The sequence below is a fragment of the Cryptotermes secundus genome, unplaced genomic scaffold, assembly GCF_002891405.2.
Source record: "Cryptotermes secundus unplaced genomic scaffold, Csec_1.0 scaffold66, whole genome shotgun sequence".
Classification (NCBI taxonomy): Eukaryota; Metazoa; Arthropoda; class Insecta; order Blattodea; family Kalotermitidae; genus Cryptotermes; species Cryptotermes secundus.
Window position 1 is genome coordinate 603,023 of NW_019731262.1, and position 19,483 is coordinate 622,505.

Here is a 19,483-nt window from a genome sequence, read left to right on the forward strand (position 1 = left end):
ATTGTATTGTAGCATCCTGTTGCATTTTTCACTTAGTATCAATAAAATTTAGTGTAAAACTTTAAAGTTATTAAGTTTTGTAATATATTAGTATTGCTCATGGGCCTGTGGCACTAACTCATACTAAATATTTTAACATCCACCGAGAAATGTACGAGTATTTCACTCACAGATCAAACGCATCAGTAAGTATTTACAGCAGACTCAATAATTTCTTAATAATGAAAACGACCATACCGCCGTCGACAGAGCAAACATGATTTTGTGAATTATTTACAGGAGCCCAGGCTATACGGTTTCAAATGATGACTAGTAAATAATGAACTGGAAAGGACGTGGAAGGAACAAGGCGTTGCCGATTTACAGGTACTAACCCTGGTATTCACCTGGACAGATTCAGAAAAAAACACAAATAATCTGTTAAGATGGCCGGGCGCACGGCCGAGATTTGGTCCTGGACCTTCCGATCGAATGCAACGTTTGGTTATTACCCACTTCTTAAGAGCTTGGTTCGAAACCCACACATGGTCACTGTTATATTTACTTTCCATAAGGAAGGTCTATAAACTTTTAAATATGTTTCAAATACCCACATGCGGTAAAATCTGAAGTAAATATTCGTCACTTCTTATACCCAAATAATAATGAAAAGACGTAGTTCGTTGAGGCACTATGCTACATGCCGGATGGTCGCGGGTTCGATTCCCAATGAGGACACTGGATTCTTCAATTGACCTAATCCTTCCAGCCGCACTGTGGCCCTGGGGTCGACTCAGCCTCTAACGGAAATGAGTACCATGAGTCTTCCCGGGGGTAAAACGCGGCCGGCGCGTAAGGCTCACAACCTCATTGCCACCTATGAGCCGACTGTCTAGAATATGTGGGAACTTCGACGTCTGACAAATTTATGGGCCTCCACGGCCTGTTACAGAGATAATNTGAGTCTTCCCGGGGGTAAAAGGCGGCCGGCGCGTAAGGCTGACAACCTCATTGCCACCTATAAGCCGACTGTCTAGAACACGTGGGAACTTCAACGTCTGACAAATTTATGGGCCTCCACGGCCTGTTACAGAGATAATTTTACATTTTTTACCCTATCGGTACTTCTACCGTTTTTTAAAAATATTCACAACATCACACTGCAACACAGAATTCAACACCTCAGGCGATTGTTATACGTCGGAAATGTAAGCGACAAAAAATTCTTTTGAGGGACAATTCTCAACGGATATTTACAACAACAAAAAATCTATTAGTTTCGCAACGCCTAGCCTTCTGGCTGCATGTGACAGTTCTATAACCGCTAAGATAATTTTCATATAAAATAGAGAGGTTACCCTTGCATAAACAAATGTCTTCATTAATCAACTGACAACACGTTTTGGGCCCAGAGAGACTACCATCAGGTGATGTTAACTACCAAAATTTTATACTAGCATTATATGTATTCCGTCTCCATTTTTTTGTATTCCCCAAAAATCATCCGATGATGGCCTACCTGGGTCGAAACACGTTGTAATTTGATTAATGAAAAAATTTGTGTGACAGTAGCCCCTTCATTTTTACAGAATGTAAAATTGTAATATAAATTTTCATGTTGGGAAGTGCTGCTAAAATCTGTAAAAACGTTTCAATTTTGGTTGAAAACGGGCACTTCACACGGTGATATCCGCGCGTTTCTGTGGCCATCTGAAGCGTGACTCGCTGAATATTTATCGGAGCGAAAAATGGTTCGAACAAAAGTTTCAGAGAAAAAAAAAATAACTTCTTCTTGAAGTCTCGCAGTTTTCGATACAATTATACAGGGGTGGGCGTATACGCCAGAACTGTTATGGCATGTGTACATGTCCAAAATTGTTAAAGTGCTTATTTAACGATGCTGTCAGTATCAAGAATATATAAAATCGATGATGGGATAATCAATGAATGTGAGCCAGTTCGCGGAATGACAGTTGGCAGGGGAAACCGAAGTATTCTGAGAAAACCTGCCCCAGCGTCACTTTGTCCACCACAAATCCCACATGACAAATGGAATCGAATCTGGGTCGACGCGATAGGATTTCCCTTCTAACGGATTTAGTGGAACACGTGATATATTCGATAATATGCTTAAAATAATGCGTCGGTCACCTGTAAGGGCGAAGCATAATGAAACCACCTGTGAATTTACATAGGACCTCTTTACGGAACTGGGCAGAAAATCAGACGGATCTGCAGCACGTACGATCAGCAGCTATGCTGTGAACCGTCTCCCGTATTCAACTAGCATCGGATCGCATTGTTTAAGCCCCAAGCAGTAACTGTAGATCAATGCACATTAGAACTACTAGTCTAAAACAGAATTCCTGAAGATAGTTAAATTGAGATGTTACGCACGAACCAACCACGGACACTCACGAACAAAAGCAAACATGTCCTACCTTTGTTGCGGCTGATTGTGTGCCCGCTCTTGCCGACAGCAGTTGCGGCTACGGGAGAAGACGACGTCACGTCCGACGGAGGGCGTCCGTTCATAGTAACGACACCACGTGTACAGTCTACACCATTAATAGAAGGTTCTCGAAAAGGAGGAGGTCTATGATGAAGATGGTTCGGGGTTCCTTTCCCAATGTGTTGCGGCGGCATCGGTGGAGTAAGTGTTCTGACGCCCATCATGGAACCTATCGACGACGTCGGAGAAGCGTCTCGGCTCTTTGTTGTCAAGTTGAGTGGTTCGTTACTGAGCTCATCGTCTTCGTCCTCAGCGGAGAGCGAAGGGGGTGGGTGTGGGACAGAGCCGGGCGATGCTCTTCGCGATATCAGCGGCGGAGGCGTCGCTCTTATGGGCGTCGGGGCGACCAATACAGGCGGGGACGGCTTCTTGTTCCTCATATTAACATTGTTATTATTGTTACTGGGCTTGCGGGAGCTCCAGCCCATGATGTCGGATATGAAGTGTGGAGTTGGAGCTTTCGGCGGTTTGGCGTACACGTGTGGGTGCCACGAGTTTATGGCGGACGACGTCGAAATAGTGCCGTCCGTTGGAGAAACGACGCCGACTGTAGCTGTCACTCCAGTATAATGTCTCTTAGAGTCCATTGTCGATATCACTGTGGGCGTCGCTCTTAGTAAAGTAACGTCACTCGACGCTGGTGAGGACACAGCCCCTTCAGACGGGCTCCCCATTGGGCTGCCTTCATTGTTAATGACGTCACTGTTACTACTCTCACTACTAGTGCGGCTACCTCCATTGTTACGGCCCCGCACTGTATTGTTGTGAATGTTCTTGTTGCTCTTAGCAACAATGTTCGCGTGATTGTTCACACTGTTAATCACGGCGCCGTCACGTTGCTGTTGTTTCTGCTGCGGTTGTTGATGCTGTTTTGTTTGTTGTGGTTGTTGCATGCTGGGAGGAGTAAGAATGATCTCCAGTCACGAATCCCAAACATGAATTCATTCACCTCAAACGGTGAGAGGGAAAGAAATGAAACATGTTTGAACTTTGTAATTGCGGAAGGCATGCATGAACCAACACTGATGTATGACTATATTAGCACGAATTTTAAATGTTAAACACCTCTTCATATTTACGCTATAAAGCATACAGATGAGATCACGAATATAAATCTTTTTTTCTTTCCCATTATACCACTACGCAGCGTCTTCTAATGGGGGTCAATAGGCTCCAAACATTAACCATCTCAAAAGAGAATTTATTGACCCAAGCTGTTTCTCCATCGGGGTCTCTTGTCAGGAAAAACAGATTTTCTTCAGGGTAGGGTATAATCGGTCCACCAAAAACTAGTTAACAAGACATGCACTTTCTGTACTGATTAATCCTTTTCAGGGTAACAACATAGATCACTGACACACAACACAAATTATGTCTCTCGCTTTATAACACTCGTTTTTATCACTTATAAAACTTGTTACTTCACTATACACAAGTAGAGATATAACCAATCTAATGGGGCAACGTCTTGGAGAAAGGTTCGTTCCGTAGCATTTCCCGTTCTTCTAGCGGTATGACTAATAAGCCAAGACTTCATAAAATCAATTATATAATCCTCCACTCTTTACAGAACACAGAAATGTCGGCCAAGTCACACAGTCTGTCCCCCCATTTAAACACTGTACTAACAATTACATGTAAACACGAGATCACTGGACTGAATAAAGTATATTCTATGTTAAAAAACCAATAACACAAAGTTGCCTCTTTGTTTTCAAAGCAGTGCGTCAGAAATTTCACAGTATTGTCCGCGCCCCTTGACGTGACGCCACTAGGTAAGTTCAACTACACGTACTGAAAGTCTCGTAATATGCTTTACACTTGCTGTAACGAGCTGCCGCCGCGTGGTAAGAGCAGGTGATATTTATGCATTGGAGCTTTGCAGCCTCGCTGTCTGCAGAGCCACACAGCTCCAGAACCTACGCTGCCAGCGGTCGAACGATTACTGCTTACAGAACGGAATGGGGCTCGGTGTTTCGGTAAACGGCCGCCGGTAGCAGTAGTGGCGTCAAACACATCATCATCATCATCATCATCATCATCCCCTTGCCTAGCTTTGCTTGTTGATAGCCCTGTATAATAGGAATACTCTCCCCCTCTCCTGCCTCAGCTAAATTACCGTACCGTACGTCGTGCCACTCGCTTACTTTGTCGCTATTACGAGGTACTACTATCCGCACTGAAAACATACTGCCGTCACATCAACAAGTATTATGCTTTTATTTACGAGGTACAATACAATGACCAAAGAATACTTCTATATCGCATATTCTGTACGGCGTTACTATAGATATAAAAAAAATATATTACCCTTCAAAGTGTTAAATAACGAAAAATGTAACTCTTTGAAGTACGAAATTCATATAAACAATATATATAAATTCAGTTCATACCTCACAGGAAACACATTAACTCTCTGCTGCAAAGCCCAATTGGTTAATGCTGTTTAGGGAAATAATCGCTGTTTATTGTGAGAACCATATGGAACACACAAATACACTGCGTGGGCAGAATCCGTACTTCTTTAATGTCAGAGCAGAGTGGTTAATTTTGAATTCCTAATTATTTCTATGACACCATAATATCATATTTTAATGCATCGCTTGTTTTACAACGTGACATTAAAAAAATATGAACCAAACGTGCAGGCCCATTCTCATACAATAAACCCTAGAGACTAGAACCATTTCCCAGTTAACGCCGTGTCTCTAAGTAGGTTATCCTGCAACTTGCAGGCAGATGATGGGATGCTGATACACAAAGATCCTCGCCCCCTTTCGTAAGACAACCAACTTTCAAATCATGTCTCCGTAAAAAGGGCCTTGAGGTAAACTGTACTTAAAGAGCATTAAAGTAAATGTTCTGATACATTAATCCCCCCCCCCATTATTTATTTTATCTGCCACCTACCGAGGGAATGAAGACCATTTTCTTAAACACTCAATGGGGGTATGAAATATGACAACGTGTAAAATATCGAGGTAAAATTTCTGGGGTTCGAGTTGGCGAGTTTACCTAGAGAAGTGTACCGAAATCTGAAATTAATTATTTAAATGCGCTGCCCCGAAAAATCATCGTCGGCCCTCAAGCAGTCATAAAGCCTTTTTGTTCTACTTAATTTTCAGTAGATGACGGTTACAAATCTGCTCTTCGTTATCTGGTTTTATTTATATGTAGTTTAAGGATTGCCATCTTCCCGGATGAGACCCCATATAGTCTGGTAATAGTTCACTGATATTTCGAAGGTACGTACTGCTGCTATCTTCAGAGTCGAAGACACAATAGGCTTTCGCTTTCTTCTTGCTCGTTGGTTGTTTAAAATATATTTTCCACCCTGAAGATGGAAGCAGTGGTTTGTTTTATTTTCTTAACAGGAATACAGTTTCCTTGGAGAATACGTTTTGCATAATCCCAGTTAGTTTGTTGTCTTTTACATGCATCTATTTTATTTCTGATACATTATACATTTTATATTTTTTGTGTATTTTCAGAGCTTGCAAGTAATAGGCTACTGTTGCTTTCAGACCCTCCAATTAACGAATTAAACGAACAAACAATCGAACAGTCTGCCTCTACGTTCATAAAAACACCGTTATGATTTACAAGGACGGTGTTCACAATGCCCTTATCTTCATTTCTTCATGTAGCACGCAAGGGCGGGGGGAGATGACTGCATATAGGATTTTAGTGAGAAAGCCAGAAGGTAAGTGACAACCAGGAACACTTAGACGTACGTGGGATGATAATATTAAGAGAGGTAGGACGGGGTGGTATGGACCGGATTGATCTGGCTCAGGATAGACATCTGTGGAAAACTCTTGCGGGGTTCTGTAAAATGTTGGGAAATTTTTGAGTAGCTACGCAACTAGCGGCTTCTGAAGCTACTCAGACACTGCTTTGACTACAAACGGCTTGATTCAGTACCATCACACATGCGAGGAACCGCAATAGCTCTGTCGGTATAGCGACTGGATACAGGCTCAACGACGGAAGAGTCGCAGTTCGAGTCCTGGTAGGGTCAAGTATTTTCTCTTCTCCACGTCGTCCAGATCGGTTCTGGCGCCCATCCAGCCTCCTGTCCAATGGGTACCGGGGGCTCTTTATCTGGGAGTACAGCGGCCGGGGCGTGAAGCTGACCACTCACCTCCAGCTAGTGTCGTGGTCAAGAAAACACGGATCTATACATCCAAACCCCCGTACGTCTTCATGGCGTAGTGTTTAATCAGTTAAACACAGGGGCGACTTTACCATCACATATGTTACAACCACTTAAGCAATAATTGCTCTGTGTGGGCAAAAGCCATTAACAGAAACCAACTGCTGCAGTTACTGCTGTGCTGTAATGGTTGCATTGCTACTGGTCCGTATTACAAGTTTGCTGCTTGGATGGATATACATACCTTTTTGTGCACATGTCAATCGTACCAATGAAACAAATAGTTGAAGTCCAGCATTGAAAATTGTTTTCAAATGAAGTAAAATGTTTCTCGAACGGATAGTACCATAAGGTCGTTTTGTAATTTGTGTGCTATCCTAACACGATTCATACTGATTACAATATATATATATATATACACACACATCCACACACGCACGCATTGGTACAGTCTAGCTCAAGTAAAAATTAGACCTCTTTCTCGCGGAAACACATAATTATGCTTTTCAAAGAGAAACGACGAACAAAATCACTGAATGGTATGATGGCCCATATTATCTGTGTTAAAGAAAGTTGTGGTCCGGGAGTGACGGGGGTCGGGGAGGAAGAAGGGTTATAATTCCTTCGTTGAGTGAGCGCGCGTATATCATCACAAGTGGGGACTGTCTCTCTCTCTCTCTCATTCTATAAGCGCCCGCTCTCATCCTTCTCCTATTCATGTCCCATTACACTTCTCTCCCATTCTCCCCGAGTCACTCTCTACTCTCTTCAATCTAAAGAGAGGCTACGACAGTGACAAGCATTCGTTGCCATGGTGATTGCCCCCACCGGCATCGCCTTCCTACTATCTAAAATGAAAATATACAATTTCAAAATTGGGTTATCGCAATTGTTTACACCCACGTATTTCTTTACTATTATTAGCCAGAGTGAAACGACGTGCCGTGCGGAATATTAAATGGTATCCGCAGGCTACTAGATTCTCAGAAGCACCAGCGGGAGAGCAGTAAGAGACTGCAGTGGAAGCGTAAGGGAAAGGAGAAGTCATGGCATAAGCGAGACAGATTTTTTGGAAGGTCAGAAGTGGGAGGGAGAACACAATTTTGATACACGGTTCCCATGTTTCGTCTGCTCGTTCTTTTGATAACAGAGGCAGGAAAGTGTGAAACTCATATAATAATATTTAAAAATTAAATTTCTAGTGAACACATTACGTCTCCGCTACTAAGCCCAACCAGTCAACGCTGTTAGGGAAATAATTACTGTTTATTGTGAGCATCACACGAAACACATAAATACGAGTACACTGTGTGAGCAGAATGCAGTATTTTTTTCCTATTGCTAGTGGGGTGGGACTAAGTCCCTTGTACTGCGGCCACTTCTGACCTATTGTACCAGCCCCAGATGATAGGTGAGGGTAATTGTGGACCAATTGGTGGAATGAAAATTGGCAGGGGAAACCGAAGTACTCGGAGAAAACCTGCCCCAGCGCCACTTTGTCCACCACAAATCCCACTTGACCAGACCCGGGATCGAACTCGGGCCGCCGTAGTGGGAAGCCAGCGACTAATCGCTTGAGCTATTGTGCGGCCATCAGAATGCAGTATATATAAATTCAGTTTGTACCACATAGGAAACACATTACGTCTCCGCTACAAAGCTCAACCGGTTAATGCTGTTTAGGGAAATAATCGCTGTTTATTGTGAGAACCATACGGAACACATAAATACACTGTGTGGGCAGAATGCAGTATATATAAATTCAGTCCGTACCTCACAGGAAACACATTACGTCTCCGCTACAAAGCCCAACCGGTCAATGCTGTTTAGGGAAACAATCGCTGTTTATTGTGAGAGTCATACGGAACACACAAATACAGTGTGTGGGCGGAATACAGAGGTTCATAATGCTGACGCAAATGGTGCATATGATTACCGCTGTGCTTCAAAGGGACAAAACTACCACAGACTAGATCTGGGATTGGAAATTACTCCGACCAACGTGCTATGAATGTAAAACTGTAGATATTCAAGAGCTGAAATGTGTCTAGAAGAGTGTCGTCTTCTGAGATGTGACTCCGTGTGGTCTGGTAAATTATCTCAGATGAACAGGCTGTCTGCATAATCAACACAAATGTATGTATGGAAGCAATAGTAAAGACCTACCAGGCTACACGGCAACACATGACAGAAGACAATAATCTTCGTAGACTGAGGTGGTTTAATAACAGAACCGTGAGTAGAGGAAGTTGCATAATGAGCGGCTTCATAACTTGTACGTTTTACTAAGTACCTGTGAGGGTTGCGAAACAGTGCCGAAAATGAGATGGGTAGGACATGAATTATTCATGGAAGTATGATAAATACACACGATATATCGGTATGCAAACCTGTAGGAAAGAGGTGGGTTCGATGGTATAGTCGTAGATGGTGATATTATTAAAATGGATCTTGTAGCGACACGATAATAATGTGTTTTGAATTCATCCAGTCTAGGATAAGTGGCAGTGGTTGACCCATGTGTTTTCACGGAACGTTGATTAATTAAGCACAGGGACACCACCTTTTACTTTGTACGTGTTCAAATGGGAATTATTTTACGAAGGGATGATGTTCGTGAACAGCATAGTAAAGCAGAGAGGGGGGGGGGAGTTGAAACTAGCAGAGTGAGAGAGTGAATATATGAGAGTCAACAAGCAACGCGCAGGAAACAGCAAAGTGCCTGCCGCCTCCTATAATATACACTGTATAACTGCAGTAGAGACACACAATAACAAATAGACCGGCTATTACGAGACAAGCAGATAACAGAGACCTCACGCGGTGATGTCCTCTGATTATGCAACAGTCAGTCCGAAATTATCACTGTTAGTACGGGGTAAATTATAGACAGTTCAACAACTCTACATCAACTACGTGTGTTATTTCACTTTCTATAATGTTTCTGCCCTGAGAGAGGAGTCAGCACGTGCCTCCGGAACTTTGAGACCCATCTACCAAACCACACGGCGTCACGCCCCCGAAGACCATAATCTTAAATAGATTTTATTTATTTATTTATTTATTTATTAAGCAATCAGAATCTACAATTCTGTAACCTAGTTTGCTGGTGTAAGAGTTGTGATGCTCAAATAGAAAATAGATTTCTAGTCTTAGTTGTTCCATGAACGAGTGTGGCAGTTCTGTGTGACCCTTTGAAGCACAGTGGTAACTATACAGGGTTATTCAAAAAGAATGAACCGATTTCATGACGCATGGCTTCAGTTCTCAAGCATCGTCATGGAATGAGTCAGTGACCATTTGAAAGAGGAGTTATCTAAGTTGTGAATGGCTGCCACAGGGGCGCTGAAGTCGCGTCGTTCTTCCGGCAACGTTCAGTTGTTCGTTTACCCTCGGAATGGCGAGCCCTCAGCTAAAGGCGTTCTGCGTTCTCGAGTTCGCGAAAACAAATTCGGTTGTCACGGTGCAGCGTGCTTTTCGAAGGCGATTCGGTATTAATCCGCCCTGTCCTAAGAACATTCGACGGTGGTTTCGACAGTTTCAAGAGAGTGGGTGTCTGTGTAAAGGAAAAAGTCCAGGACGACCACGAGTCTCGGAGGAACAAGTGGTGAGAATCCGTGCTGCGTTTGAGAGGAGTCCGCGGAAGTCAACAGATCGAGCTAGCCGTGAGCTTGCGATCCCTCAGTCCATTGTCTGGAGTGTGCTAACAGTACGTTTACATTTGAAAACATACAGACTGCGGCTCGTTCAGGCACTTACCAATGACGACAAAAGGAAGCGGACAGATTTTTGCGATTCGATGCTGGAGATGATGGAAGACGAAACTTCGTTTCACGTTTAATTTGTAGTGATGAAGCGACTTTTCACTTGAGCGGCACAGTCAATCGTCACAATGTGCGTATTTGGGGTACAGAGCATCCACATGAAACGGCTGAGCACGAAAGAGATTCCCCTAAGGTGAACGTCTTCTGTGCTGTGTCTCAGGACAAGTTTTATGGTCCCTTTTTCTTTGAAGGAAACACCGTTTTGGAGTTTTGTATTACTTTCCTTTAATAAAATATAGCGTAATAAAATCGGTTCATTCTTTTTTAATAACCCTGTATAAAGCATCTACTTTAAGGTTCGGAATCTCTGTATCCTGTCTCTCATTAGATGTGTAATGACTTATGATAGTCCCGCCTGGGAATTCGCTGCAGACATCCATCTAATGACATTGCAGCGCCTAAAAAACAAGGTTCTCCGCACCATTGGAAATTTTCCAAGGCACACACCGGTTAGCGATTTACACATGGCTTACAAAATTCCGTACGTATATGATTATATAACAAAATTACGCAGGCAACAAGCCGAAGTCATACAAAATCACGATAACGAAAATGTTCGCAATATTGGACAAGGCGAAGCCCGACACAGAAAGTATAAGAGGCTTAAACTTGGCGGCGGTCAAGCATACGATCGTTCAAGTGATTAGACTGCCGTTGTAGCGGAAGCTACTAGAAATAGGGTATCATCTGCTGTACTGAGCCTGGACTGACAGAGGCCCTGTATATATTCAATACATTTATCATCATGTTTAAAATGTAAAATGTAAATATCATTTACATTATGACAAATGACTTACTACTACAGACAATAACTGTGACAAAAGACAGGCTCTTCCTCTCGTCAGAGAGGGCGCCCCACAATAACAAGACCTAAACTGTCAAGCAGTTTCGGTTATAACCTCTAGATCTACCCACAGGACAGAAGGAATAAACAAAGTTTACGGACCGGTTCCGAGGAAGTCTCTTATGCATCCAGACTTTGTGACAGGTTATTTAAAATAAATCTCCTATGTTAAAACACTTATGTCACTGTCACATTTAAGTTATCTGATTCAACCGGAGTTAAGTATAAATTACCATAGCATGGGCCCACTTACCAGAGAACCTGTCCACCCCTGCCCCCCCATAGGGTATTACGTATTTTCTATAATGAAGTAAGGTAAATTATATGGCCGTGGAGCCGAATAAAGGTGACTACTGAAGGTTTAACATCTTGAGTTTCACTACAGAAGTTCCTGTCTGCCTGTCTGCTACGTAACACTTCCTAACTGCCCACACTTCGATTGAGGCTATTTCGAATAAACAATTAAAATAGATTAATTGAAACACTAATACTCTTCGATATGAACGCAAAACTTTGGTTTCCCGGACTAAGGAAGGAACACAGTCAGTGGCTCAAGTCTGAAGACCACTTACATTAGTGTACAATGATGCAAGTTTTGAAGTTTTAACACTAATGAGTGTTCAGGGTGATGGGCTGTGACATTATGTAAGCCTTGCAGAGGATTTCCGACGTTACGGAATAACATATTCCCTCTATATTCAGCTTCGAAGCGAGTATGGCCAAATGCGGTCAAGTTACAGGTTGCAATGAAGATGGTCACTTGTCTACAACCTCTAACGTAACATCATTCTCACCCTCCTGTCTTCGACCATGCTGACAGAGGCAGCATGTTGCTCCGAAACACTGTACCCACCTACACCAAAATGTGTCATATGCACAAGGCCACAATCTGAACATGTGTAAGCCATAACAGTTTTTAATGATACATATTTTGGACACTGTTAATCGTCCAAGTTAAAAGAACGTTTCGGAAACTGATTCTGGTTCCTTCTTCAGGATAAAGAAGGAAATTATATTCTACTAGGCCTACTATCAGAATTAATCTAGAACCCTGGATATTATATTCAGGGGCTGGACGTTTAGACAATGCTCAGTATAAATCTGTTGCAACGTAACGTAATCCTGCGGCACGGTCTAAACACTGGATGTTGCCGCACCGGCGTGGGAACCATCTTCACTGGCATCTGTCTGGCAGGAGAAGAAATAGCCCTCAAAAGTGAAATCATTTAATTTAAATCGAGTGTACTTTGTAGGGTACAAAGAACGGGAACTCGTCATTTTAAAATGAGTTTTCATTGAGTGCTGGGTTGGTTCTCTTTTTTATTATTATCTGAAAAGAGAGAAACATTTCATGCCACAGTGAGTTAGCACGAAATGGACGGGCAGTATAAAAGAGAATTTCATTACAAGTAAAGTAACTTAACTCTGCGGACGAGCTTTCTCGGCGGTAAGACAACCACAACTCAGAATTTTTGACTGACAAAATGCCAATAATTTGTTAATTGTATTCTCTTTCTGCTCATTACTTCATTACATACTCTTCCGTGGGAAATAAAGATAAAAACTCCTTCGTGACAAGTCATTTGTGATAAATCATTTCCTTTCGATTTTGGGAGAATAATGAAGTTGACTTTTAGAAACATGATTGAAGGGGCCAATTCAGTTACATAGAAGACACAAGGACAGCCTGTAACGAGTAAAGTGATGAACACTTTAACCGGCCAGTAGACATGTTCTGCTGCACTTGGGGTGTAACTCGCAGAAGGGAAATTCCAGCTGTTAGAAGCAGTGATCACGTCCTCTGGTGTAGTTTGGGGTAAAGCGAAGGGATGTCCATCTGGAGCAGCAGCAGGCGTCATTTCACTGTTCGTATCTAGAATAACTTCATGGGAAGGCCACGCCATAGTTCAAGCGGTTAGTCGCTGGTTTCTCACCGCGGCGGCCCGGGTTCGATCACGGGTCTGTTCAAGTGGGATTTGTGGTGGACAAAGTGGCGCTGGGGCAGGTTTTCTCCGAGTACTTCAGTATCCCCTGCCGATCTTCATTCCACCAACTGCTCCACAATCACCCTCACCTATCATCTGGGGCTGGTACAATAGGCCAGAAGTGGCCGCAGTACAAGGGACTTAGTCCCACCCCACTAGCAATAGAAAAATAGGTAATATCCCAGCATTCGCCTGGAGAGACTGAAGGAAGTTATGGCATGCCCCAGCCGATGTAATGACCCAGATTCGTACACGAACATTCCAAACACGTCTAGGCAATATGCTAGTTATTGCAGCCATTACGAAAGGTGAACGAGTAAAATCTGAAAAAACCAACGAAGGATTTCATGCATATTTATCCACGTGAGAGCTAACTGTGTGAAAATTGAATAGAAAGCGGATTTCGTAGGAAAACCCCTTCTCACTTAGCATTGTCTGAGCGCCATGTTTCGTACTGTCGTACATCAGATTCGGACGAGCCCAGCAGCCGTCGAGTATCCATATGGGCTCGGCTGTAAGGACTTTACTTAGAATTCACATACTCAGAGCCGAATTTTACTCTTTGCATCACATCGGTAATTATGTATATGCTACCTGCTTTAACATTAAATAACTCTGCATACTGCCCACACAGTGTATTTATGTGTTCCGTATGGTTCTCACAATAAACAGCGATTATTTCCCTAAACAGCATTAACCGGTTGGGCTTTGTAGCGGAGATGTAATGTGTTTCCTGTGAGGTACGAACGGAATTTATATATACTGCATTCTGCTCACAGAGTGTATTTATGTGTTTCGTATGATTCTCACAATAAACAGCGATTGTTTACTTAAACAGCATTAACCGGTTGAACTTTGCAGCGGCGAAGCAAAGTGATCTCTGTTAGGTGGAGGCTGGATTTCAAAATATTACTTCCACTAACTTGATAAATGTAAAGGAACCGGGTAACATTTAGATTCAAGTAGAGAAGCGATTAGTTACAAGATGTGCCACAAAATTCAATTTTACTGACCGATAGGAAATACCTACAACTGATAAGAGGTATTAAATATGCACCCCAAATTAATGGACTGCTTGTTATTTCTTCATTACGAATTCTCGCTTCAGAACGTCCGTTCTCGAACCCTACACGGGTTTGGCTGTTTCAACAAAGGAGTCGAAGGAACGTTGTGACATTTGAGTCTGATTAATTAATGAGCAGAGAATGGGAGCAGACTGGTAGGGTCACAGCACCAAAATTTTGTGAACGGAGAGGCGGAGACAATTACTGTAATAGCATTCGTCTCATAGAACACTTACATCAAATTTAAATAAGCCATTAAGAAAATATCATATTTAACATGAATTATTTAAATACTACGCTAACTACGTAACTCCACGGAATAAGGCGCTTCTTCAAAAATCAACATAGCTTTCAGCTTGTCAAGATTTTCCCCGCCTTTCACGGGAGCAGAAAGTTCATTACCATGGTCAGAGGAGCCCGCCATGGGACCGTACCCATGTAACTTATATACAATCCACATCATCACCTCTACTTTTTTTTAAGTTCAATTTTAATATTATCCTCGCACCTCCACTTGTCATCCAGTTGGCTGCTTAACGTCGGATGACGGAATGACTGATGAATTGGAAAGGATCAGGAAGGAAGTGGTCGTGGCTTACTCGAACTATTGCTTTAGCAGTTTCCAGTGGGACAGAAAGACCACAGAAGGTAGCCCTTTCCAAAATATTTCACTGTCTAATGTTATACAAAGTATAAACTCGTCCCGGTTCTTACTCTTGTCATGACGCATGGAGAACTAAATGGAGGTGAGCTGTCAGGTTCACACCCCGGCCGCTCTACCCCCAGTGAAAGAACCCCTGGAAAGTATTTCAGGCGGGGCAGGGTGGAACCCAGAGACGGTCTGGATGCTGTGAAGACGATAACTATGTTTTGCTCCTGCCGCGAATCGAACCTCGATTCCTCAGCCATCCAGCTAATTCACTGTGAAAATGCGTGGCAACTTTTTATACGTCGGTGAGTGTACCCCGTTTTAAAGCGCTGGCATATCAAAGCCTCAACCTTTCCAAACACGGGACACAAATTGAACGGGGGCGGGCCGGCAGAGTGGGCTCGTTGGGAGGGGGGGAGAGGAAGCAGGTTCAATCCGCGCACATTCAACGAGCCACACGGATCCACAACTTCCGGGACATGGATCTAGAATCATCTAACATACATTTCCCCGTTACTAGCTGACTATTCCTGTACCAACATCTCTGCTACGCTCAAAGTGTGTACAGGTGCCGGGTTAGCTCGGTATAGCAATGGGCTACGGAATCTAACCGTGGAATCGGGGTTCCATTCCCGGCAGGGACAGTAGACTTTTCTCCTCTCCAGAACGTGCAGACCGGCTTTGGGGCTCACCCAGGTACAGGGGGCTGTTTCACCTTATGTTAACCCCTTATGTCTGTCCGGTACCCAGGTTAATGGTAGTTGAGCTGCACCTCCACTCCCCCACACTTCTTCATTTAGTGGGGGGTGGAGTCCAACAGGGTCCACTCGGCACGGCGGCCACTGATTGGCCTATTGTACCTGCCCCGGGTGATTATGATGATGGAGAATTTGGTGGAATGAAGATTGGCAGGGGAAATCGAAGTGCTCGGAGAAAACCCGCCCCAGCGCCACTTTGTCCACCACAAATCCCACTTGACCAGACCTGGGATCGAACCAGGACCGCCGCGGTGGGAAGCCAGCGACTAACCGCTTGAGCTATGGCGCGGCCTGGAGTGGTGCTTAGTCACAGGGATTATATTTTATGTCTTGTGTACTGTACATCCTTCATGTTAACTAAGCAATCACGTACCGGCTGTCAATCAACTAGCCGATCAAGGTGGCCGCGTGGTCTGGGGCGCTCGCTCGAACACTGGGATCGTGGGTTCGAAATCCAATCGAGGCATGGATGTCTGTGTGCGTTTATTCTGTGTTCGTGATGTTCTGTGTATAGACAGAGGCCTTGCGACAGACTGATCCCCCGTCTAAGGAGTCCTACCGTGTATAAGATTACGAAACTGATGAATCGGCCAGGGACCAACAAAGGGCTGTAGAGCTATTGATGAATGAATGAACCAGTCAACTAAGTGTATGCCATTAGAGGTTCTTACAGCGGCCGAAATGTGGTGCCGTGTAGCTTGGTAGAATAGTAGCCAACTTTCGGAGGAACCTGTTCTTTTTCAGTTTACTACCCTGAAGACGGAGATAGCAGGTTTAGTCGAACCCTTCGTAAGTAGGCCTCATATGTACCAAGCTACACTGTGTAACTACACAGTCCCTCTTGACTCAGCCAACAAGAGGCCAACAAATCCATCACCTAACCAACAAGAAGGCTTCTGCGCTGTAACACTGTGTAATTCGGTAGAGTGGCCCGTATTATTTTTTTTTATTGCTAGTGGGGTGGGACTAAGTCCCTTGTACTGAGGCCACTTCTGTCCTATTGTACAGCCCCAGATGATAGGTGAGGGTGATTGTGGAGCAATTGGTTGAATGAAGATTGGCAGGGGAAACCGAAGTACTCAGAGAAAACCTGCCCCAGCGCCACTTTGTGACCGGGGGGCCGCGGTGGGAAGCCAGCCACTAACCGCTTGAGCTATGGCGCGGCCCAGAGTGGCCCGTAAGTTTCTGAGGCACCTGCTCTTTCCACCTTCAGGATACAATATGTAGGCTGCCGGTTCCTACAAGACTTTGGCACCTATCTACCAAACTACACGGCGTTACTTCACAGAATACAGCAATCGTTCTACCGCAGACAAATTGCGCATTCATTCTCTGTACTTCCATCCCCAAGGGCCGTAACGAACACGTTAACAGTAACAGGCAAAAACTCTTTGGCTTTTAGTCCGCAAGCGAACTATACCCACTGAGCGACCGCCGCTTGTCGGCGAAGTTAGTGCGAACTTTAGCGGATAGAGGGTGTAGCGTGGTCAGCGCAACGAATCCCCACGACCGTTAATTTCGGTTTTCTAGACCGGCGGCCTCCGTAGTCTAGGGGTAACGTTCCCACCTCATGACTCAAGGTACGCGGGTTCAAACCCGGCGGAGGTCGTGGAATTTTTAAGGGCGGAAAAATTCAGGGAACAAGTCCTCCGGGAGGGACGTTAAGCCGTGTGTCCCGTGTCGTAGATTTACGGCACGTAAAAGATCCTCATATCTCTAGGAGACCTCTGAGCAAAATTAGGCAAAGTTTCCAGCCCAAGTAGCTTCCAATTCCTCCGGTAGATGGGGAAGTATCGGGGACCACTGCCAGAAAGGTGGCCGACCTCGCTGGCAGGAAGGGGCTGATAGCGAGCACCAGTACCGGTAGGGTATAGAGACTGGTAGAATATCAAAGGGGGACGTACAATAGACTATTAGTCGCGGTACATGGGGAAACCCACCCCCTCCAATAATAATAATAATAATAATAATAATAATAATAATAATAATAATAGACCGGCAGTAATAAGCAAAGAGTCGGAAATTCGTTACTCTTGTTAATTCGATCATTAATTCCATAGTAATTGGGGGGGGGCTTTTTGACTAGCTGAGCAACAGTTAACTGCCCATGTAATCAGAGTTAGCATGGATTCTGGAGTTGTGCGGTTCGATTCCAGACCGAAACACCGACTATTTTGACTCATGTTTTAGTGGTTTCTTTCAGTCCCTCTAGGCGAATTCTTGAAATAGACCACGACGATTACTTCCACATTTTGTTTTCAAATTCATCATTCACTACTCGTCCTACTATTCGACTCTATCTATTCACACAGAATCGTTAAATAAGCAACAAACCATAAACCGTGTCATTTTCTGTGATGTGGGGATCTGAAAGGAGACCGTCGCGACCTATTGACGGCAGCGTCTGGCAGGACTACGGAGGCTTCAGAACAATCAGTCACACGCTCGAATATGAGCGAAGAGGGTTTCTCAGTGTCTGCCTATTTGGTAGCAGAACTCTGTGGCCATGGCCAGCTATGCGCAAAGGCGGGGAGTAGAACTGCAGGCCTTCCAGGTGGTATCTACGCCCCTCCACCCGGAGAAACATTACTAACCTCCCACAGACGGATGGAGTCAGCAGGAACCATGGGCGGGCGATGCTGGACACTTCTGAAGTTGAAACCCATTAACGGTGCCATGGGAAGCTCCCTTAAAGCAGAAGGGCGAGTTCTTTGACTGGCATGTTGTTGCTTTCCTTGTCAATGCCACAATCCGGACCTGTATTCAAGTGGTTCTTAGTTCGAACCTCGTGGCGGCGCCATAGCTCAAGCGGTTAGTCTGGCTTCCCGGGTGTGGTTAAGTGGGATTTGTGGTGGACAAAGTGGTGCTGGGGCAGGTTTTCTCCGAGTACTTCGGTTTCCCCTGCCAATCTTCATTCCATTAATTGTTCCACAATCACCCTCACCTATCATCTGGGGCTGGTACAATAGGCCAGAAGTGGCCGCAGAACAAGGGACTTAGCACTCCACTAGCAATAAAAAAAATAACAGTTCGAATCCCGGCCGAAGCACATGCTATCCTGACTCAGCTTTTTCTTGACATTCCTCTATCTCTCCGGCTAAATGTCGGGACACTACTTCTATTACCCCTCAAACTTTTCCTACCAAATCCTTTCCAATTCATCAATCGTCCTAGTCTAGTTACTCATAGCGCCGCAAAATCCGCAAAAGAAATTGTACATGTGGCTAATATATAATTTAGCTGCTAAACTTTTAAATATGAAATAGCGCTCAAATTAACAAGTCAAAGCTTACTCACGCACGCCTAATTAAGAGAAAAAAGTATCATGGACGAGGCCTGGAATGGAATCAGATACTCTGCCGCAATACTTGCGCATGGCTTGCACAGCGGATAGAATTGCGCAATATTTTACAAACCTCTCTACTAGATCCGCGACCGCAAAGTCAGGTTCCGACATTAGCAAGACCAAAACGTAGACGGCATAATAATATGGATATAGAAATGAAAGGAACAGCATCAGAGTGTGGGCTGGATTCATCTGGCTCAAGAAGGTAAATAAAAGGTAAAGCTATCCCTGTAAGAGACCGTGGAGGTCCGTCGGGTTGTGAGAAGTCGAGGTTCCCACATTTTCTAGACAGTCGGCTGAGAGATGGCGGTGAGGTTGTCAGCCTTACGCGGCGGCCGGCCGCCCTTTACCCCCACGAAGATTCCT

General features: G+C 44.2%; 1 protein-coding gene across 2 annotated transcripts in view; it reads right to left on the bottom strand.

Moving 5' to 3' along the window:
• The window catches only part of LOC111866711 (pancreas/duodenum homeobox protein 1), a 482,718-nt gene that overhangs the window by 251,318 nt on the left and 211,917 nt on the right, over positions 1-19,483 (bottom strand). Inside the window, exon 1 of one of the 2 annotated variants that reach the window (XM_023855916.2) lies at positions 2,421-4,425. The exons of the other annotated variant lie outside the window; for it this stretch is intronic. Within the exon in view, the coding sequence (XP_023711684.1) occupies positions 2,421-3,384 (964 nt within the window). The 5' untranslated portion in view covers positions 3,385-4,425. Of the gene's footprint in view, positions 1-2,420; positions 4,426-19,483 lie in introns of those variants that run through there. 2 annotated transcript variants of the gene reach the window in all.